General features: G+C 41.9%; 1 protein-coding gene and 1 non-coding gene across 3 annotated transcripts in view; one reads left to right on the top strand and one right to left on the bottom strand.

Moving 5' to 3' along the window:
* The window catches only part of PHLPP1 (PH domain and leucine rich repeat protein phosphatase 1), a 253,822-nt gene extending 231,918 nt beyond the window's left edge, over positions 1–21,904 (bottom strand). Inside the window, exon 1 of one of the 2 annotated variants that reach the window (XM_523952.7) lies at positions 20,186–21,904. In XM_523952.7, the coding sequence (XP_523952.5) occupies positions 20,186–21,761 (1,576 nt within the window). In that variant the 5' untranslated portion in view covers positions 21,762–21,904. The remainder of the gene's footprint in view (positions 1–20,185) is intronic. The other variant, XM_016933837.4, reaches the window with a different exon arrangement.
* Positions 6,117–6,223, top strand: LOC112206337 (U6 spliceosomal RNA). The gene has a single exon (XR_002940560.1). It is a non-coding gene; the product is annotated as a U6 spliceosomal RNA (small nuclear RNA).
* Positions 21,905–24,189: the final 2,285 nt, after the last annotated feature.

The following is a 24,189-nucleotide window of genomic DNA, read 5'->3' as shown; positions in this document are numbered from 1 at the left end:
GTCCCTCGCCAATCTATCCTCCAGCTGGCTGCCCAGTTAATGCCAAAGACTACAAATCTAATCACGTCATTCTCCACTTGACTTGCTTATCGAGTCAAGTCCTTAGCATGTGAGGCCTTTCACCACATGGCCTCAACCTCTCTTTTAGTCTCATCTCCTACCACTTTTCATCTCATCACCTAAAATTTCACCACTCCAAACTACTCACCATTCCCCACCCACATCGAGCCCTGTCATTCATGCTGCAGTACCTGGCATGCCCTTTTCATGCAATGCTAGTCTCTCATTTTCTCAGAGAATCTTTCCCAGGAATCCTTTCCAGAGGATTCTACTTCCAGGGAGCTGGTATGTCAGCCTTTCTGGATTCCCCTGGCACTGTGTAAATGCCTCCAATAAGGCATTTCAAGTTTTATTATTATTATTTATGTAAACGTCACCTCCCATTAGATAGGAAAAACTCAACATTCAAAAGACATACATCCTAAGAGCTTCATAAATGTAATACATATTCTTTTTATACCTCCTCACTTCTGTCTGATAGCCATAGCTAGTGCTAGCATTTATTTTGTATATGGAAAAAAATAAATGGCTCCTAGAAGAAAACCAAGTAAATAAATAATGTCTATATCACTTCCTGAGAGTTACCACACATATGGTAACCAGTAGAAAGTGACAAACCTCCACTGAGATTTGGAAGCTGGGTGGTGAGCCAGGCCCATTTACCAACTAAACAGATGGCTGCAGTCAGCTTAACGTGTATTACCATTTCAAACTCAAGCCTCAGCAAAACCAGTCCCTTCAATGTTAAATTGTAAATACCAAGAACAGAGGACACACTTTCATTCATTATGTCGCCAACTCCTAAGTAGTGCCTGGTCCTCAAGGATCACTGAATTAATCAGTGATATCCGCTACACAATCTGTTGCTTCCTACTTTTATGAACTGATCCACAATTCTTCCATCACCCAACTGTAAACTTGTCATCTTGGAGCTTCTGTTGCCAAAAGAGCCAGTTAGCTACTGAGTCCCAGGATAATTTCCACATCAATCTCCTTTACTCCCTCCCACTGCCCTAGCTCAGGCCCTCAGTGTCTCGCCTGAACCACACAGTGGTTTACCTCCTTCAACTTCTACTCTCTCCCACTCCCACCATGCAGATGAAACTCCTGGGGATCTTGTTAAAATGCCGATTATGCAGTAAGTCTGAGGTGGGGCCTGAGATTCTGCATTTCTAACAAGCTCCCAGGAGAGGCTGATGGTGCTGGTCCACAGACCATATTTCAAGGGGCCAAGGCTCAACACAATGCAGTCAACAAGCAGAGGCCAGCTAACCATCAATCAGGAATGGACAAGCAGAGGTTTCTATGCTAGGTAAGAAACTATTAGATGCTCTCTGCCCCCTTCCGGTGCAAAGATTCCAGGCCATCTCTGGGCTATCCATGAGGTTCTCACCGATTTTATACAAGTGAAGCCTGGCAAAGCTATACTCTTTTTTTTTTTTAATTTTTTTATGTATTATTATTATTATACTTTAAGTTTTAGGGTACATGTGCACAATGTGCAGGTTAGTTACATATGTACACATGTGCCATTTAACAGACATTACTTCACTTATGGCATTTGTCAGGTTCTGATTTAGTAACTGTCTACAGACAACCCTGGTTTAGTCTATTCCAATATTACATACGTTTCTAAAAGATAAAGAAGATACTGTGCATGGGGTAAGTTTAATTGTGCCTGTGATAGTACCCTAAAGATAAATGAACTGTACTACTTTCTTTTACCCATCATCAGGATTATCTGGAGGTTGATGCTACCTGGGGTAATCTGTCAGTTTCTTAAAACCAAGAGGGTGGTCAACTGGTTTTGTTGTTGTTGTTGTTGTTTTGATGGGGGGCTGGGAAGGGGAAGTATGCATATCTATAAAAGTAGGAAGCAATGACACCTTCCAATTCTAATGGCTACAAGCCAATTCAGGATATAAAATAAGCATTCCAACTATACAAACAAGACAATCCCTACTCTCAGAAATGAACTTCTGTGTGGTATCTTAAGAATGACATCCTCGGCCAGGCAGGGTAGCTTATGTCTATAATCCCAGCACTTTGGGAGGCCAAGACAGGCGGATTACTTGAACTAAGGAGTTTGAGATCAGCCTGGGCAACATGGCAAAACCTCGTCTCTACAAACAATACAAAAATTAAAATTAGCCAGATTACAAAAATACAAAAATTTAAAATGCCAAATTACAGGTGGCATGCACCTGTAGTCCCAGCCACTAGGGAGGCTGAGGTGGGAGGATGCCCTGAGCATAGGAGGCAGAGGCTGCAGTGAGAGGAAATCGCACCACTACACTCCCGTCTAAGCAACAGTACCAGATCCTGCCTCAAAAAAAAAGAAAAAAAAAAAGAATGACATCCTCTTAAGCAGTTCCAAGATATGTTTGTAGAACTTTTCTCATCACATATTCATTTTGTGAATTAAACACCAAGTCCCTCACATGACTTGGTTACAAAGCAAGGGATCATTGAGCTTCTGCTTCATAATCACAAGGGCCAATAACTATTCTCCTCCTGATTACATTGGTGCTAACATTTCTGTTAACATCCCCCATAAAAATCAGCCTGTCAAGTGTTGATATTGCTCTAATGAGTTAACTGAAGTCTCTGTAAAAATTTTCACATAGGGCAAATAGGTGTTATTTAATAATAGATGGTGGAAAATACCCACTGGCAGGTAATTAACCTGAATGTTGATTGGTTTGAATTAGAAGTATTTTATTTGGATTAGAAGCATGACTTATTTTAGTCAGACAGGCTGAAATAATTTTTTTTGTTACCATGGTGTTTCTCATAATTATAAAACACAAAAAGCAAAAAGCAGCTCATTTTCCAGTGTTGTCATCCACATTACTACAAGACAATATTTCACAGAGCCACTGCCATCTACTCAAGATAAAAATAATTTATAATAGGTCATTAGTAAAGACAACTTGCCATGTGTGTAGTACAGGTTTTACAGCCATGGATAAAAGAGCTAATAAGTTGTTTTATGCTTATATGAATGCTGAAAGATTTTGTTTCTTCCTAGCATAGACGAGAGGTTTTTATAAAAATTCCTTCTTCCATGAAGATCCAGAGAGGAGATACAGAGGTTTTTAAAAAATGACCCCAGGTCATGACCAAATCATCATCTTCCAATTTTTACATGAATGTGGTGTACGTATGACACCAAACTAAAAAAAAGTACCTCCCTTCAGAAGATAAACAGCACTTCCCATCAACCTCATAAATCCATAGAAAAATAAAACCTCACAGGCCTTAAAAAAAAGAAATACAAGAATGTCCCTCAGTGTACTCTAGGCTACTGTCAGGCTTTAGTGCAACCTCCAGCACATGCACATTTGCATTTTTTTGTTTCAAAAAATCAAAATGAATATTTGCTTAACCCAGAATTTAGATCCTCACAAACTATAATACAAATAGAGCCCAAAACGATTCAAGTGATAAAAAGGCCCAGATGCCTGGAAGTATTTGGTAAATGCTAAGGATTCAACTGGAACTATTAATCCTAAACTCGGTCGACTGTATCTGGAACCAATAATTTAGAGTTGCTCCTAAAACAATTCAGGATCCCAGAACTGAAGCAACAGTCTACTCCTAGTCCTTCGAGGGCAACACAGTGGAGTTTGGAGGCTCTCTCTCCCCATTCCTGCTACTACAGTAACCTGCGAATACTATGTCTCCATTAGAACACTTTTCACCTTTTTATTGTTAATGTTGGCTTGTTTCCACAAACATGCCCTCAAAGTGGTAACTAATTCAAGGGATCCTAGACAATTCACATTAATCATCTTTAATTCAAAGGATCACGATATAGTAAATAATCACAGTAATTACTGATTAAATGAATGAATGTGTATAGGCATACCTCAGAAATACTGCAGGTTCAGTTCCAGACCACTGTTATAGGGCGAATATCACAATAAAGTCACATGAATTTTTTGGTTTCCTAGTGCATATAAAAAGTTATGTTTACACGGTATAGTCTATTAAGTTTGTAACAGCATTACGTATAAAGCACAATGCACACACCTTAATTTAAAAATACTGCTAAAAGGTACTAACAATGATCTGAGCCTTTGGCAAGTCATAATCTTTTTGCTGGTGAAGGGTCTAGCCTCAATGTTGATGGCTGCTGACTGATTCAGGTGGTTGCTGCTGCAGATTGGAGTGGCTGTGGCAATTTCTTGAAATAAGACAATAAAGTCTGCTGCTCAACTAACTATTCCTTTCACAAAAGATTTCTCTTTGATAGCACTTTACTCACAGAACTTTTTTCAAAATTGGAGTCAATTCTCTCAAACCCTGCTGCTCCTTTATCAACTAAGTTTATGTAATATTCTAAATTCTTTGTTGTCATTTCAACAATGTTCACAGCTTCTTCACCAGGAGTAGATTCCTTCTCAAGAAACCACTTTCTTTGCTTGTCCATAAGAGGAAATTCCTCATCCATTCAAGTTTCATCATGAGATTGCAGCAATTCAGTCTCATCTCCAGGCTCCACTTCTAATTGTAGTTCTTTTGCTATTTCCAACACATCTGCAGTTACTTCCTCCATGGAAGTCTTGAACTCCTCATTATCATCCATAAATCAACTTCTTCTAAACCCATGTTAATGGAGGTTCTCCTCCCATGAATCACAAATGTTCTTAATGGCATCCGGAATGGTGAAACCTTGCCAAAAGGTTTTCAATTTATTTTGTCCAGATGTATCAAGGGAATTACTATCTATGGCAGCTATAGCCTTACAAAATGTATTTCTTAAATAATAAGACCAGAAATTCAAAATTACTCCTTGAAACATGGAGTACAGAATGGATGTTGTGTTAGCAGGCATGAAAACATTAATCTCTATGTACATCTCCATCAGAGCTCTTGGATGACCAGGTACATTTTCAGTGGGCAGTAATATTTTGAAAGGAATCTTTTCTTTTTCTGAGCAGTAGGTCTCAAAAATGGGCTTAAAATATTAAGTAAATAATGCTACAAACAGGTGTGCTGTAATCCAGCTTTGTTATTCCACTCATAGAGCACAGACAGAGCAGATTTAGCAGAATTCTCAGGGGCCCTAGGATTTTCAAAATGGTAAATGAGCATCCGCTTCAACTTAAAGTCACCAGCTGCATTAATTCCTAACAAGAGAGTCAGCCTATCCTTTGAAGGAAGCCAGGTACTGACTTCTCCTCTCTAGCTATGAAAGTCCTAGATGGCCTCTTCTGCCAATAGAAGGCTGCTTCATCCATCTACACTGAAAATCTGTCGCTTGGTGTGGCTGCCTTCATCAATGATCTTAGCGGGATCTTCCAGATAACTTGCTGCAGATTCTACATCAGGTTCTACACATCATAACTTGTGCAGCTTCACCTTGCACCTCTGTATTATGGACACAGCTTATTTCCTTCAATCTCATGAACCAACCTCTGCTAGCTTCAAACTTCTCTTTTGAAACTTCCTCACCTTTCTCAGCCTTCAAAAAATTAAAGAGAGTTAGGACCTTGCTCTGGATTAGGGTTTGGATTAAGTGAATATTGTACCTGGTTTGATCTTCTATGTAGACCACTAAAACGTTCTCCATATCAGCAATAAGGTTGTTTTGCCTTCTTATGATTCATGTGTTCACTGGAGTAGCACTTTTAATTTCCTTCAATAACCTCTTTTGCATTTGCAACTTGATTAACTGTTTGTGGCACAGGAGAACTAGCTTTTGGCCTTTGTCAGATTTCAACATGCCTTCCTTTACAAAGTTTAATCATATTCAGCTTTTGATTTAATGTGAGAGACTTGTGACTCTTCCTTTCAATTGAACACTTAGGCCTTTATAGGGTTACTAACTGGCCCAATTTCAATACTGTTGTGTCTCAGGGAACAGGGAGGCCCCAGGAGAGGGAAAAAGATGGGGGAATAGCCAGTCGGTCAAGGAGTCAAAACACACACAACTTTATCAAGCTTGCCATCTTACATGGGCGTGGTCTGTGATGCCCCAAAACAATTACAATAGTAACATCAAAAATCACCGATCACAGATCACCTTAACAGATATAACAATGAAAAGGGTGCTCACTTCGGCAGCATATATACTAATAGTGGAATGATACAGAGAAAATTAGCATGGTCCCTGTGCAAGGATGACATGCAAATTCATGAAACGTTCCCTATTTTTTTAAAAATTATAAACAATGAAAAGTTTTGAAATATTGCAAGACTTACCAAAATATGACACAGAGACACAAAGTGAGCACATGCTGTTGGAAAAAACGTTGCCAACAGACTTACTCAACACAGGGTTGCCACAAACCTTCAATTTGTAAGAAATGCAATATCTGCAAAGCACAACAAAAGCAAGCACAATAAAACAAGGTATGCCTGTACAGTCTTCCATGTAACTGAGCATCAGTGCCCAACAACAGTAGATCCCATCTTCCTTAATGAGCCCTAATTAACTCTAATTAACATCTGTGGCAATTTCCCATTGCTAAAAATAATAAAACCACATTACATTTGTATAACATTCACAGTTTACAAAGCACTTCCACACGTATCATCAAATCTGAATCTCACAAAGTTCTTCAAAACAGTTTTTTTTGTTTGTTTGTTTGTTTGTTTTCTGAGACAAAGTTTTGCTCATTGCCCAGGCTAGAGTGCAATGGCACGATCTCGGCTCACTGCAACCTCTGCCTCCCATTTTCATAGGATTCTCCTGCCTCAGCCTCCCGAGTAGCTGATTTGTTTGTATTTTTAGTAGTGACAGGGTTTCACCATGTTGGCCAGACTGGTCTCGAACTCCTGACCTCAAGTGATCCACCTGCCTCAGCCTCCCAAAGTGCTGGGATTACAGGCATGAGCCACTGCACCTGGCCGAAAACAGATTTTTTTAAAATCACCTTTTTTTCTCTCTCTCTCTCTCTAATAAATGAGGCTGAAGGAGGTTAAGGGGTTTACTATAGGTCTCACATCATGTAAAGAAGCACAAAGACCAGAGAAGGGCTCCAGTGCTCTTTCCACCCCAAGAAAGAGCAGCAACAGACATCCCAAAATGTGGAGGGATGGTGTGTAAGAACTAGTACTGTCGTCACAGACACTTTCATTCATTATCTTACTTGATCCTCTCAACAACCTCGTGCAGCAGGTAAGAAAGAATGCAGAAAAGCCGTGTCAGTGGCACAGCCAGAACTCAAGTCCAGGTGGTAACTAGTTTAAAGTCTATGCTTCACAAATGCTGATGTGCCCAAACTGACCACAGAAGCTCATTAGGGATACGTTTTCCATATTCAGCAAATCAAGGGGGACACTTACAAGTTAACTCTGACATGTGATGCCTGAACTTGAATTCTGCCTCTCTCTTGCTCACTGTACAAATCTAGACAAGTTACCAAACTGCTCTGTAACTCCATTTCTCTATCTGTAATACCGGGGTGATAACCTACCTCATACGGTTGTTGTGAGAATTAAATTAATAGTTATAAAGCACTTAATATTTATAAAGCACTAAACAGTAATTAGCATACAGGGTGATAGAAATGTTTACTAAATACCAAAATACTATACAATTTCTTGAACATTAGGTAGCAGGATACAATTATGCTGAAGCAGTTCAATTCTTTTGCACTTGCTTATTCAAATTTTTTAAAAATAACATCTGGTTTGTCATTGTGGAAGAAAGCACTGTTACATACAAATACCTAAATGTGGTGACCACAGTTTCATTTCATTTAGGTTTTTTTTTTTTTTAGACGAAGTCTTGCTCTGTCACCCAGGCTGGAGCGCAGTGGCATGATCTCAGCTCATTGCAACCTCCACCTCCCTGGTTCAAGCGATTCTCCTGCCTCGGCCTCCCGAGTAGCTGGGATTACAGCAGCGCACCACCTTGCTTGGCTAATTTTTTGTATTTTTAGTAGGGACAGGGTCTCGAACTCCTGACCTCAAGTGATCTGCCCGCTTCAGCCTCCCAAAGTGCTGGGATTACAGGCATGAGCCACCACGCCCAGCTTCATTTAGTATTTTACAGCAATGGGTCCGGAGATTTTCTCCTTAAGTGTTCATGTATTAAAAAGTCTATAGTCAACTACAGCAAAGGTGATTTGGAACTTCTGCAACACAACTAAAAGCCTACAGAAGAGAAACCTAGTTGTCCAACAAACAGAATCTTATAAAGCCACCAAACCCAACAGCAGTACCATTTGTGTCTTGTAGTCATTTATATAATAACTAAGAATTGGTCAATAGACCATGAAAGCCCGTTTGCCAAAGATGGCAGATGTTCTAATTTGACTTTTCTATATTTGACATGTGTTCCTTTTCCCTCCCCCATTCCCACTAAAAAAAACACTTCATTTTTTCTGGGAATTAACTGACTCAACAGCACTAACGTACCATGGGTACAATTAGAACACTGGTCGCAGGATCACAGAGTTCTATCTCAAGTTAGAGCTATTTCAAATTATTATTCCTGTAATCAAGAACTGTCATCAGTTCAAGACAACACATGGAACCCCCTTCTCAGGCTAGCCAAAAAAAAACTCAAGGCACCACTGGCAGAGTCTACTAATTTCAATAGGCATGTTAGCCTTCCTTGTTTAAAATTAAAAGATAAACCAGGCCAGGCGCAGTGGCTCATGCCTGTAATCCCAGCACTTTGGGAGGCCGAGGCGGGCAGATCACGAAGTCAGGAGTTTGAGACCAGCCTGGCTAACATGGTGAAACCCCGTCTCTACTGAAAATACAAAAAGTACCCAGGTGTAGTGGCGTGTACCTGTAATCCCAGCTACATGGGAGGCTGAGGCAAGACAGGAGAATCACTTGAACCTGGGAGGCAGAGGTTGCAGTGAACCAAGATCGCGCCACTGCACTCCTGCCTGGGTGGCAGAGTGAGACACTGTCTCAAAAAAAAAAAAAAAAAAAGATAAAGATAAGCTATATGTGCTTCACAATGACCTTTAAGGGGTAGCCCCCAGAATTTCTCCAGAAGGTGAAAAAAGTTCAGTGAATCTGAACAGTATAAACAGCTGAGACTGCTGCCTAATGCAAAATAAATTAGTCAAAGAGCTCAAATTCAGAAAACAGAAATCAATGCTTTATGTCGCTTCTTTAAAAAAAATATTTTTTTTTTTTTGAGTCAGTCTCACTCCATTGCCCAGGCTGGAGTGCAGTGGCACCATCTCGGCTCACTACAATTTCTGCCTCCTGGACTCAAGTGATTCTTCTGCCTCAGCCTCAGCCTCCCGAGTAGCTGGGATTACAGGGATGCACCACCACGTCCAGCTAATTTTTGTATTTTTAGTAGAGACGAGGTTTCACCATGTTGGCCAGGCTGGTCTCAAACTCCTGACATCAGGTGATCTGCCCGCCCGCCCGCCTGCCTCAGCCTCCCAAAGTGCTAGGATTATATGCGTGAGCCACCGCACCTGGCCTAAAAAATTATCTCTAATACGTAAAGGGTGAAAAATACACATAGAAGCAATATTTTATATTCCAGCCCCCCTCCCCTTCCCATCCAAGCCACTTAGAGATGATACAGAATCCACAGGAAAGGAGTATCCTGATAAGTCCATATCCAGAAGCACATAAGCTGCCATCCTAAAAGTGACGATGGCATGGGAAATTGGGGCATCAAAAAGAAATGCAGTGGTAAGGCTAAAGAGCCTTCCCTTTCTCCCTACTGTCCCTCGACAAATCCTAATACCTACCCTAAACTTACATTACTCCATATTGTAGATTTTAATCCCGGCCTGCCAGTTAAAACAGACTAGCAAAAATGGCATAAACTCTGGAGAAAAGTGCTTTTTTTTTTTTTTTTGAGACAGGGTCTCGCTCTGTCACCCAAGCTGGAGTGCAGTGGCATGACCATGGCTCACAGCAGCCTCGAACTCCTGGACTCAAGAAATCTTCCCACCTCAGCTTCCCAAGTAGCTAGGACTACAAGCATGCTACCATGCCCATCTAATTTTTTTTATTATTATTATTTTGTAGAGAATGGGTCTCACTATGTTGCCAAGGCTGGTCTCGAACTCCTCAGCACAAATGATTCTCCTGCCTTGGCCTCCCAAAGTGTGGGAAATACAGGCATGTGCCACATACCTGCCAAAAGGGGCATTTTAAATCAGTGAAGAAAGAACACAGTTATTCAATTAAAATGTGCGAACAATTTGTTATTTTTCCTCCTTCCTTTTTTTTTTTTTTTTTTTTTGAGACAGAGTATCACTCTGTCACCCAGGCTGGAGTGCAATGGCTTGATCTCGGCTCACTGCAACCTTCACCTCCCAGGTTCAAGTGATTCTTCTGACTCAGCCTCCCGAGTAGCTGGGATTACAGGTGCCTGCCACCATGCCCAGCTAATTTTTGTATTTTTAGTAGAGATGGTTTCACCATGTTGGTCAGGTTGGTCTTGAACTCCTGGCCTCAGGTGATCCACCTACCTCGGCCTCCCAAAGTGCTGGGATTACAGGTGTGAGCCACCGCACCCGGCCTCTCCTTCCTATCTTAAATGATGATACATCAAATTTTTATGCATAGAAAACTATAAAATACTGGCCGGGCATGGTGGGTCACGCATGTAATCCCAGAACTTTGGGAGGCCAAGGCAGATGGATCACCTGAGCTCAGGAGTTCAAGACCAGCATGGCCAACATGGCAAAACCCCATCTCTACTAAAAATACAAAAGTTAGCTGAGCGTGGTGGCAGGCGCCTGTAATCCCAGCTACTCAGGAGGCTGAGGCAGGAGAATCGCATGAACCCGGGAGGCAGAGGTTGTAGTGAGCCGAGATCACACCACTGCACTCCAGCCTGGGTGACAGAGCAAGACTCCATCAAAAAAAAAAAAAAAAAAAAGAACAGAACAGAACAGAACAGAAAAGGAAAGGAAAGAAAAGAAAATGATAAAATACTACAAGTACTAGAAAATTTTTAAAATCCTGGAGTAGAAGAGATATTCCTAAGCATGACACAGACCCTGAAAACCTAGAGGAAAAGACTGATATAAAAGTGAACAGATAAAGAAAATACTAGTGACTCAGTAAACAAAACTAGTTTCTCTATGTAACTCCCAAAGAAATTAATAAGAAAAAAGCAAACATCCAACCCCAAAAAAAAAAAAGCAGGCAAGGGATATGAGTTACCAATTAATGTTCAACAAAATTAACTGCAAATTTTTTTAAATTGAGATTTTTTTCCCTAGGATCAGTTACCCTACTCACCCCCTCCCATCCATAAATACAACTACTACCTCTCATCATATCCTACCTCAACACTCAATGGAGAACATGCGTGTGTGTGTGTGTGTGTGTGTGTGTGTGTGTGTGTGTGTATACCCATACATATATATAGTGTGTGTGTGTGCATAAGGAAGAATAAGTTTGCCAACTATAGCAGTGTTTATACACGAGAGTTCCTTGTTACTTAAAACTGAATGTCAGCTGCACCCCAGCCATACCACCTCTCTAAGAGACCATCAAGAGAAATTTTTCCTCTGCTTCAGCATCTGGGATACTCAATATGACAGATGCAATATATTTTTACCCTTGTGTACTTACGCATTTTTTTAAAAGTTCCTTTACTCATTTAAAAATGAACAGTAATCTTAGGGGAATTAATTGACTTAGTAGGCTAACTCTCATAGAAAGGAAGCTAAAGCTTTTGCTTAAGATAAATAATTAAATTAAAATGAAATCTAGCATAAAAGGAAATCTGTCATACCCTAAAATTAGCTGGAAATATTTGTTTCCACAGTTCACAAACTATCTTTTTGCTAATGAGAGCAGGATATTTCTTTCTCTCTCTCTCTTTTTTTAAGAGACAGAAAGAGAGAGAGAAAGTATTCAAAGCAATGGCATATTTCTGATAAAGACTTCCAAATCAGCACACAACAAAAGCCCAAAGATAACTGAACAAGTTGTTTCAATTATGTCACAGAAAGGTAGAACTGCGTACATGTACCTGAAAAATAAGCTAAGTTGCAATTAATTTTGACACATCTTTTTAAAAATAATTCAAAGAAGATAATGTTGAATTTTTTTAATACATACATATTTATTTTTTTATTTATTATTATTATTTTTTTTTTTGAGACTGAGTTTTGCTCTGCCACCCAGACGGGAATGCAGTGGTGCAATGTTGGCTCACTGCAACCTCTGCCTCCCGGGTTCAAGCGATTCTCCTGCCCCAGCCTCTGGAGTAGCTGGAATTACAGGCGTGCGCCACTAGGCCCAGCTAATTTTTTGTATTTTTAGTAGAGACAGGGTTTCACCATGTTAGCCAGGCTGGTCTCGAACTCCTGACCTCAGGTAATCTGCCCGACTCAGCCTCCCAAAGTGCTGGGATTACAGGTGTGAGCCACCGCACACAGCCAACACACACATATTTAAAGGGAAATTTTTTTCAAAATTCATGCTTAAATTTTTCTCCCGAATTATTTTTTTAATTCAATGATTTCTTTTTCTAACACTTTTATTCTTTTAACAATTTCACCTTCAAAGTACTGAATGAACTAAGAACATTGATTTTCTAACACTGTACCTCTTCTCTGCCAACTGTCAATAGTTCTATCATGCATCCCACAAAGGTAACATCACTGATGAAATCTAATTTCTCTCTCTGCAATTAAAATACCCACCTGTTCCATCAGAAGTTCCTTTCTTACAATCTGTCAAAGTGATATGCAACCCCTCAAAAGCACTGATTAGAATGAAAAGAACTAGGAAAAAACCTTGAATAGAGAAACGACTAACTGTGTAAAGCACACAATTTCTTTAACTTTCATTTTTAATAGTATTAATATAAAGAACCACCAAAGACAGTAAGTATACACATTCACAGTGTGGGAAAAAAAGAACACTGGACAGATCATCAAAATCCTAGGTGGTGGTCCTAACTCTGTAACTGACTTAACCAATGATTCTGGACCAGATTCTTCACCTCACAGGTTTACTTTTCTCATCTATAAAAATACAGATGTTGGACTAAATTATCTCTACAACATCCTAAATTCTATTACCTGTCCAAAGTAACAGTGCAAAAAATCCATTTTCTTAAAATGTTTTTTCTCCTACTGACTCTAAGCACCGGTAGGCAAGCACACAGCTCACCATAAATAAAGCTAACTAGCCAGCAAATTTTACACATTTGTATCCCTCTAATACAGTTATTAGAGTAAACTTGATGAACTAGACTATGAAGGCATCTTGCTAAGTTAATTTAAGAATTTCACTTTAACTTAAAAGAGGATGTACTTCTTTATACTCATCTCTGGCATGCTGAATTTTACTTTAGGAGTAGGAATGACAGGGAACGGGGTAATCAAACATCGATTCTTGTCCTAATCTACACCAAAGAGGAGGTCTGCTTTGTTTGGTTGGCAATCTCCAGCTGACTTGTGTACATTAGGTCCAAGTCCATAAGAAAAGGCAGGGGATTTGACAGTTTTAAGCCCATAGCCATGTCTTACAGAACTTAAAACAACTACAACTTTCAAAGCCCTTCAAAAAAAACAGGCTCTCTAATGAAGCCTCAGAATGTTACGAGTTGGAAGAGACCTTGGACTTGCTCTACTCCAACCCCATCGTCTTACAAATGAGGAAATCAAAGCCCAGGGTGGGTTAAAATGAATGCCCAAAGTCATGCCAAGTTTCCCAACTCTCAGACTACTTTCTCTAAAAAGCAGTACATTTTCTCTCACAGTGTGAGACAAAAGGAAAAAATTCTTTCCCAAAGTTCTGTTTTTGAAGAGGAGAGTTACTTTGACCCAACCCCCACCCCCAACACACCAGCCAAGCTCTTGCTGTATTTAAAAACATGCCTGGTATTTGAAAAGAAAGCCCAAACACTCTAACACATTATTAACTGAGGCAGGTATATGAAAAGATTCATTCTCCACCTGCTCTTCCTCAGATGTCTGACTCAGAAGAAACAGAGAGCAACAAATACAAATCTCTTCCTGCTTAAACAGAATGTGAGAAAAACCCTTTAAAAAAATTACAACCAATTCAAATTCTCTCTAACTTCACTTTCTAATTAGATTTTTCACTCATTATTGAAATGGTCCAAAACCAAATATTTCAAATTTCATCAGTCTTCAACTGAATGCTTTCACAAACTAGAAGCAAGGCTAATTTACTTTTAGCCAAGCTCCAGTTAGAAAAAAATATGCCAAAATTCTGGATGTTTTTTGCTTGTGTTTTTCTAAAGTATTGATATCTCCAAAATCATACAATATGTGCAACCTCCAAACAAAGTATTTTATGGAGTATTCATTATTAACTTCTAGGTCACAAACTCAGAGGCCACTAGGCTTACACCTCCACAAGACACTTTATTGTTAAACACACTTTACAATGTATAAAAATCTCAAACGTAAAAAATACAACAGGGAAAAAAATTACTTCAGTATGCATGTGGCATTACAAAATGGTTATATGAGGCCAAGTCATGGTAACACAACAAAACCATTCCAACTCTAAAATCAAAGAATAACAACACTTCATTAATCCAGTAACTGTTATTATGCTTGATAAAAAGCATAATATCACACAACTTCAAAGAGTTGCTATTTCACAGTTACCTAAATATACTAACATCTTTTAATCAAAGTATCATTAAAGTCTATTCTTCCTAAGTACTTGAGTTTCAATTTATCGTAAGTTTCTGGAGTTGAAGTTTCATACAAATCCAGTCAGTCATACAGCCTTAGGTTATAAATATCTAATATATCTAATGAATTCATATGGTGGATTTTTTTTAATTATATTATCTTTAGAAAGCCAAAGGTAAGTATAAAAAAGGGTTTGCCGTAGAATCACAGTGACGTCAGGCCAGATTCAAAACCCCTCATTACCAGTGTTCCACCAGATGCATGTGATTAAAGGGATGGAATGGGTTTAGAAGGTGGAACTTTAAAGAAAAAAAAAGACTTAATTTTCCCAGGCTGTTTTAGACATTTTGATAACATCTCTTTCTCTTTTTCAAAATGTCAGGCGTCTTTAAAGGAATCGTTTTTCTATTGAGCGGCTTCAGGATCTCTGGACTTTCACAGTACAATCAAACCCTTCTCCAGTCCAGATAGACTGAATTATGTTAAACCCTGGCACATAACAAAATCATTAAATCTAAGATGCCTCATTTGACAGATGTCTCATTAAATTCACTGCAAAATTAAGTACAAGATGCCTTTGAAAAGTTAGGGGAAACCTGTTAACTCTAAGAAAACTTTCAGAGAGAGCTATTCTCTCAAAATCCAGAGTTCACTCACGTGAAATAGAAGATATTAATAGTATGTAGCACATCTAAAATCTCCTGCCATGGGAGAAATGCCGCTGTGTGTATGTGTGTTTAACACATCCCTGGGGACCCAAACAGGATGGAAGCTGAAAAATCAGGGCACACACCACCAGCTGCTTAACAAAATTCCACAAATTAAATTCAACAAATGTTAAACTAAAATGCCAAGGATTATACTAGGCTTAGATCACATACAATGTCAGTGAATGTTATGTTACCAGTAAATGAAAAGCTAATTTCAGGATTCTAAGAAGAGAATGAGAAACAACAAAAACATTTTACACTTAAAAAATAACTTATCTTTGTATATATCAATCATTTAAGGTGGGTGATTTGATAATCTTATAGCAACCAAAAGATAAAACTTTCAACCTAAAACTTTACACAAATTCATTTACACTCATCTCCTGCCCCTACAATTACTTCAATGAGTACAAAAGACACACGAATTTAGGAATAACTATGAAATTCAAGGAGAAGAACTTACTATCTCTAGCACTATATAACATATGAATTATAAAAATTATACAAGAGCACAGTAACATCAAGAAAGCATCATTAAAAGACAACTCGATTTTTTAATAATAGGTTTAGGCAAATAAGATATTTAATGAGAAATATTTTCAGTTACTTTAAAAGCCATGTTTTAAAGCAACTGAACTGTCACACATACACACACACACACACACACCCCCCTCAAAAGTTACCCACTTTTCAGGCAAAGTGTTAATTCTCTACTTCCCAATGAAGATTTACAGTTTAACAAATAGGTATGCTTGAATAAGAGAATAAAGAACTATTACGTAAACTTTAATTCATATCAACTTAAATCCCAGCATGACTATTTGCAACCAGGATATTTAGAACACTTCAGTACTCTTTCCATACTGTCTCCTTATTTGTCCGTCTTGGTTCTTTACATTTTTAAAGGCACCATGATAAACAGAACCATCCACATTTCACAAGAAATACCACTTTGAACTAGAGGATAATACCACCTCATTACCAACAAAAACAGCATATTTTTGGAATGCTTTTAACCAAGGGAAAAATTCAAGTGTAAATTTAATTTAGCATCGATTCATGGAAAGTGATACGAATTGCAAAATAAAATACCCAAGCTCTCTATTCTTCGCCCTCCCGAGGACGGAAATACGACGAGTCAGATCTCTCTGTGCATCAGTTTCTCCATCTGAAAAGAGGATTGCCACTGACTCCTCCTTAACACTGTTTTTGAAAGGGCGAATGAAATAATTTATGTAAAAACCCTTCAAGATGTTTGAAGATAATAAAAACCAATGTATTGTAGCTGTTATCACACCATGGTAGTGAAGGGTGGCATGTACTTTACAACAAAAACAAACAAATATAAAATATAAATATAAAAATGTAAAATACTAAAAAAAAAATTTAAACCCTCTGTACTGAAAATTAAAGGGACTGTTCAAGCACACACTGGTGTCACACGTTCGAACCGCGTTACTCAATACTGCTGTAATTATAGTAATAAGAACCTGCTTGTCAATATTATAGCTTAATGCTGAACCACCTCTCCCCTCTTGGTTTGCATGTAGGAAACCACATTAAGGTTTGATCATTCCCAGAAGAGAAAATAAATAAAATATGAGAGGGATAAAAAGATTGTTCCCGCGAAATCCCAAGGAGTCACACACAAAAATACCTTGTCCGAGATTCACTAGGTGCAGTGAATGTGCACTTTATTCTGTCAACACCCTTTGTCATTATTAAAATTCGAACAGAAATTGCTAGACTACTCAGATCTAAGTGCTGGGAGAAAAGAGTCAAAAAATATAAAAAGATATAGTTTAATGCTGCCCTACATCAATGACAAAGGCTCCCCAGAGAGTCTAAAACAAAAGCTCATTCATGTTTAGGAGTCCATAACTTATGTCGGGCAACCTTAAGTTCTTGAATTTTTTAACCTATAATTACTCTCTTTCAGGCAAAATTTAAGATGTCTGATTTTAAAAGGATATTAAATACTTAAGTAACTTCAGATAAAGCTAATTAAATTTTCCCATATCTTAAGTCAGCTAAGAGAATGGTGGCCTGGTAGATGCTATAACAATTTTCAAACCAAGTTTTCATTAACAACTCTGTAATTAAATAGTACCTTTATCCAAGGCCTTCTCGCTCATTAAAGACTTTCATTTTACTTTACCCAGATAAATATTTAAATATTCAAAGCAACCACAAATGGCTTTCAAAGCCTCTAAAAAACAACCCTAGTCAGGTCATAAATACTAAAATTGAATAGAAAGGTGATCTTCAAGAGAGCAGACCCTCAAGACAGTAGATAAGCTCAATTTAAATGCAGAAAAATATTCAAAAGAATTTGAAAGCAACTTCCTAGCTATCCTTAACCCCAACTATACGTAAACAAAACAACATGCAGCAATAAATTTAAAAATAAGTTATATATAAAATTACCAATGGGGTACAGAATTTTCAAAAACCCTGTAAAAGATGTCATCTAAAACAAACATTAATTATCCTCTTCCTACAGAAAAAAACTACTACCAAAATGTAACTCTGTCCTGTTGAGGTGTCCTATATTCTGTTGGAACACAGAGATCATTTCTAGGAATCACTTCCAGCCTGGTGCAAACCTTCACTATATGTGGAGTCCTGACAATGTTTCCGTAAGTGAGACTACGCTTTTGTTCATCAATAACTGAACTTCTTTGCAAAAATTCAAGTGGATTCACCATACACTAAATTTTGTTCTACTGCAAATGAATAACAGCAGAGATGTCTGGTATATTAACTTAGGCTTAAAATAAGCTCAACCTTGCTTTAAAGCCAAAATAAGCAATTAGACAACTTTGCAACAATCAGGCATTTTTCTTCTAGGACACCTGTACACTGGCTTCATGTTCAAGAATAGGGTGGATACTTTGTGTGGCATCCCCACACATCTGAGTATATGTAAGCACATACTCAGAGGCATACATGCATTTATGCTGTACATATAGAAATAAGGCAGTAAGTGCAGAATGAGGTAACAATTACTGCTTTTCATAAAGAACAAAACAAAAAGATTAAAAGATCATGCCAAACATTTTAAGATTTAACCAGGAAAGACTTTTTTAACATTGAGATGAGGTTTTGAGAAAAAAGAAAGTGCTTATTACCCATTAGAATATTTTAGACACTCTTGAAGAGAATCAAAGGGAAACACAGATTCAAACTTTGTTAACTGTGACACCCAAAACCTTTCCACGGACACTTATCACAATGGATATATCCAATCATAAGCAAACTCTTTCCATATAAAATTTGTTCAAACTCTAATACATCCCTTGTTTTTATATACAGTTCCTTCCATGTAGTTAAAGGGCACCTATTTTTAATGCTTTTGTAAAATAATAATATTTTACAAATTACATGAATTAAAGGAGAAAAGAATACAGTTGTTGATCTTACATAAAAAATCATCTATTTCCTGGACCATAAACTTTAAAAGCCATGTCATCGAGTTGACAAATTGTCTTCAGATACTGCAAATGCTACTGTATTACGATTTGGTTTTCTTTACAAGTAAAAGATTCATCAGAAATCCACTTAAATTTCAGAAAAACTTCCAAGAAATTTAAAGGGCATCTCTCTCACCAGGAATCCTGTCAGTCTTGCATATTTCAATGTGGGAGTAAAGATGTAAAGATTTCTTCATGCAAACTAATTAAATTGCCACTGGGACACACAAGCTGGACCAAAAGACATTAAATTGTAAAGAATGGCTACAAATTAATGGAGTTACAAGTATGATTATTTTCCACCATCACCTACAACCTAAAAACCTAAAGTTAGCGAAGAGTTAACACTCTTGATTTAATTTTGCTATGAGAACTTTATTTTAAATAAAATTCCTTATCACTGAGAACATAATTATTCAAACCAGAGGAGGAAAGGGATGTAAAACTACTTAGAAAACTCAAGTACAATATCCAGCATCTATAGCTCCTGAATTTAGTACTAGCCAAATCTTCAGCCAAAAGAGAAACATTACATGGGTCACCCCTAGTCAAGAATTTGCTAATGTACTGAAACAAGACGGGGGAAGATTTCAGGACACATCTGAAGAAATAGCAACCACTTAAATCCTTCTTGTGAACCTTCCTGCAAGGCGTACTGCGGTGGTCAGTTCTGACCATAAAGGCTGGAAGAAAATGAGAGAAACAGGCAAAATCATTTTTTTTATGCAAGACAAACTTGCAGACGAAACAGAAATCGAGCAAAAAAAGCGCTGGGGAAAAGTATCAGTTAAAAAGGGACCCTTTTGTCAGATTTCTAATGAGGGCTCCGTGGGTAATTTATGAGTGTGGCAGAGCTGAATAAACAAAGGCACCAGTTGACAAGTCAGGAGCTCCCGGTGGCACACACAGCTAGAACGCTGAACTGGACAGTCAAATGCAGGCAAAAGTGTGATAGAGCATTTTTATTGTCATTTCTTCTGTCCGTCTTATGCTCACGTGACAGTTTACCTGAAATCCCAAACAGCCTGAAACCCAACATGCCCCTGAGGAAGCACCTTTATGGTTAAAGGTGCTCTTGCCGCTTTCAGAGGGATCTGCTTCCTGTACTTCCTGGTGATTCAGCCACCTCTTTCACATTGCTTTCCAACCTCTAAGCCCTCAAGATTGATAAAACGTGCAGATTTAAAGATTGCTCAATCTAGTACTACACAGACTGTATGAAAAAGCTGTAAAGTTTAAGACAAAGACTCATCAGGACCCGCACTTACTCTTGGGTTGGGCAAACTGACAAGCAATTTGAATCACTCCTCGGTCCTCGGCAGCTTTTGCAACCACCCGTCAAGGCAGGTGACTTCCTTACCTGCATAGAAGCGGATGAGGCAGCCAATCTCCGAGTCCATGCCTTCCTCCTGCACCCTCCACAGCTCCCCAAATCCCAGTTGGAAGAGGTAGTCATTTTGGATCTGCAATGGCTTCTCCTCCGCCTCCAAGCGCCGGGTGGTCTCTCCGTGGAGCTGCACGTACAGGGTGGGCGGCGGGGGCGGCGGAGGCGCCTTCTCCGCGGTCACCCCCCTCCTCCCGGGGGTAGACTGGAGGCCTCCCGGGGCCACGGCTGCCGCTGCCCTCTCCTCGCACGACCCCTCGCGGACGGCCCCGCCCGGGCTGTCAATGGCCCTCGGGGCTTTCTGCTGCGGCTGAGGCGAGGAAGCCGTCTGGGGAAGCGGGAGGGGCTGCGCGGGGTGGCCGGGACGGCGGGGCTGGCCCGGGACCCCCGTCGGGGCCGAGGCTGCGTCGGCCTCGAGCTCTTCCGACGACGAGGAGCCGCCGCCGCTGCTGTAGGGGTCCAACCGGTCAGACACGCTCTCGGCGCTGGGACTCAGACTGAAGCTCTCGGTGTCGGAGACCACAGGCCGTGGGGCGCGGGGCGAAGAGACAGGGCCCCCAACGAACGGCTCGCCGGGGCTGGAGTCCGAGGGCGCTGGGCTGGCGCGGCGCGACCACCCGCCCGGGCCGCCGACGGGCAGGGGTAGGTCGGCGGGGGGCGCGCGCGGAGGCCCCCCGACGGCACCCGGCGCGCTCCTCGCGGGCGGTACCTCCGAGTCCCGCGGCTCCGGGGGCGCCAGCCGGGGGCCGGCCTCGGGGGGCGGTTCAGCGGGCTCCCGGGCGGCGGCGGCTCCGGGCCCCTGGCCCAGCACCTTCACCACGCCGCCGCCTTTGTGGCCCAGCTGCAGCAGGCGGGCGGCCACCTCGCCGGCCGTGGTGTCCAGTGTGCAGAGCACCGGGCGCAGGTAGGTCGAGGCCATGTGGCGGTCGAAGACGTGCACGCAGCCGCGCTGGAGCTGGTGCCTCACCCAGTCCCGGTCCGACGGCTGCAGCTGCAGCGTCTGCCGGTGCTTCAGAAGCAGCGTCTTCCTGTCCAGGCTCCGGGTGCACAGCGACGCCGAGGCCGAGCAGGAGGCGGGGAGGCCGGCAGCGCCGGGGGAGTGCGAGGCAGCAGCGGCCGAGGACGACGACGACGACGAGGCGGCCGCGGCGGCCGCGGACAGATTCCTCTTCAGCCGCCCTCTCCTCAGCAGGAGGGAGTTGGCGCCGCCGCCGGCCCCGGGTACGGGGGCAGCCCCGCCGGCAATGGGCTGGGGCGCCCCACGCCGCCTCCTGCGCCCGGCACCCCCTGCTCTGCCCGGCAGCGGCCCCGGCGGCGCCTCGCCTGGGGCCTCTTCCCGCGCCCCGCCGCCGCTGCCGTTCCCGCCGCTCGGGGCCGCCGGGGTCAGCGCGGGCTCCGGACTCCGGCCGCCCCCGGCCGCCGCCGCCAGAGCCGCCGCGGCCGCCGCTGCTGCTGCTGCTGCTGCCGCAGCGGCGGCCGCCGGAGCCGAAGCTCGGTCCTCCCTGCCGAGCTCGGGGAGTCGCTGTACCGTGGCCGCGGCGGCGGGCTCCATTGCAGTGGGGCTTCGCGTTTCCCCCCCAGCTCCGGAGGCAGCGGGCGGAGAGGGAGGCGATGAGGCGGAGGTGGGAGACGGCGGCGGCGCGCGGAGAAGGGAGAAGCCAATGGCGTTGTGCGCGGCCGTTCCAGGGGATTATGTGGCGATTCGGAGCATTCCGTCGGTGTCTCAGTGTTCCATCCCGCGCGCCCGCCTCGCCGCCACCGCCCCCCCGACACACGCCCTCCCCGCCCGGGTCGCGGGCTCCCCAGCGCCGGCCCCGCCCGCTACCCCCGCCTCAACCCGGCGAACCAGCCGCGGATCTGGGCTCATTGAATATTAATCATGCGCCGGGAGCGGGAAGGCGGGAGGCTGGCAGGGCGGGAGGGCCGCGTGTGCCTCATGAATATTCATCGCCGGCATGACGGCATTCCAGGGAGGAGTGGGGAGAGCCGGGGGATGGCCGGAGGCGGAGCTTCAGGGTAAACAAACGTGACGCGTGCGTACGAGGGCGGGGTGGGGGGCAGTTTCCCGGGAGGTTCCTGAGCCGGCCTCGGAGAGGGCAGTGAAGACCGACGCGCGCGGTAAACCTTGGGAGTTGTGGTTCTCGTAAGGGGATCAGCAATCCCGAGGGAAACATGGTGGACTACAAGTCCCAGCGGTCCTTTGGTTCTGCTTCTCCTGGCCGCCAGCAGCTGGCCGTGGCCAGTGAGTATTGTGCCCTCTGCCGTTGAACTCTGTGCCAGAGTTCTTAATGAACACGAATGCTCATGTTCATTAACTTGTATTTTACCCGCACTCCAGCTTGCCAGATGACTTTTATTTTCCCTACTAATTAAAGGTGAGGGCTTTCAGGGACTGTAAACAGTACGAAGGTCCCAGGTCCTGGTCCTCACCTGCGCCCATTGTATGAGATAGAGATACACACCCGTCACACCACAGCATCACTGGCAGTCTGAGTGGGCCAACCTCACTTTTCCCCCCACTTTTTCAAGACCCAGGAAGACAGGCAGCGTCTGGGAATTCTAACTAAGGCTGTCGTTGAATGTGCTTGTTCGAAGGCACAACCCTAAGTCTGTCCTCTCCCTCTCCTGTATCTGAAAAGGAAAATAGCAAAGGACTGAGGTTTCATTGTCTCCCATTGCTCTTGAAGTCTGAAGTAGTTTAATGACACGGAAAGCACTGGTAAGTAGAAGAAACATTAGAATGGAGTATGAGATGGGCTTTTTCCATGTGTTCTGTCTTAACGTCTTCTCTGGTTTTTTTCTTTCATCATTCAGGGGAAACAAAATAGTTTCTACTGCCACAATGTTTAGTCGTGGTCTGAAAAGTTGTATTTTTCGTCAGTTGAATCAATGTTGTAATCATTGGGCAGTTTACTATTTAAAAGAATGTTGTACACCTTTTTAATTGAATTACCATTCCCCCAATTGCTTTGTAATTCGGGGTTTTTCTTTTCTTTTCTTTTTTTCTTTCTTTTTTTTTTTTTTTTTTTTTGCCACAGAGTGGGTCTGTCGTCCAGGCTGGAGTGCGGTAGCGCGATCTGGGCTCACTGCAACCTCCGCCTCTCGGGCCCAGGTGATTTTCCCACCTCATCCTCCGAGTAGCTGGGACTACAGGGCGTGCCACCAAGCCCGGCTCATTTTTTGTATTGTTTTAGTGGGGGTGGGAAGTCCCTTCATGCTGCCCCGGCAGGTCTCAAGCGATCTGCCCGCCTCAGCCTCCCAAAGTGCCGAGATTACAGTCGTGAGCCACCGCGCCAGGCCCTAAATCTGGATTTTCACATGTGAAACTTTTAAACAGTTTTAAACCACATACTATCTAGGACCTGTTTTAACCTCAATAAAGTGACTAAACTTGCAGATGAAGAGTGAAGGGGGTTGGAGAGAGAGACCAACTGGAACTTACCTGCTTAGGTTATCACAGTTTCATTGAACAAGAATGAAGAAGCTGTGGAGATAAAAATAAATATTTCTCAATGATTTTTTACATTCCTGATGATTTTCTGTATTTTCATTTAAAGTTTCACCCCTTAGCCTCATGAATCTATTAATAATATGTATTTTATTTAAATTCAATCAACAGCAACATATGAAAAATTAGGGAGATTGCAAGTTCTCCCAAGAGTGATAACATTTTCAAGTCAATTAATTTAACAGATAATTACAAACATTTATTATGTACCAGTCACCGTGTTATAGCAGTTGAATAAATCACACACTGTCCCTGCCTTCATAGAGTTTACAGGTTAGAAAGAATAACATTCAAAAAATGCAGCAGAAGTACAGAAGGGGAAAATACAAGGTGCCACAGAAACAGACATAAAACAAGGGGAACTAACCTAGTCTAAGAAGTCAGGCAATACAGACCAAAGTTTGAATGAAATTTTTTGGAGTCAGTGAAAATGTGCATTTGTTGAAGGATCAGTCTCTGAAAGAAAGGGAAG

This window comes from Pan troglodytes, chromosome 17, assembly GCF_028858775.2.
Source record: "Pan troglodytes isolate AG18354 chromosome 17, NHGRI_mPanTro3-v2.0_pri, whole genome shotgun sequence".
Lineage (NCBI taxonomy): Eukaryota > Metazoa > Chordata > Mammalia > Primates > Hominidae > Pan > Pan troglodytes.
This window is presented reverse-complemented; position numbering and strand designations above follow the sequence as displayed.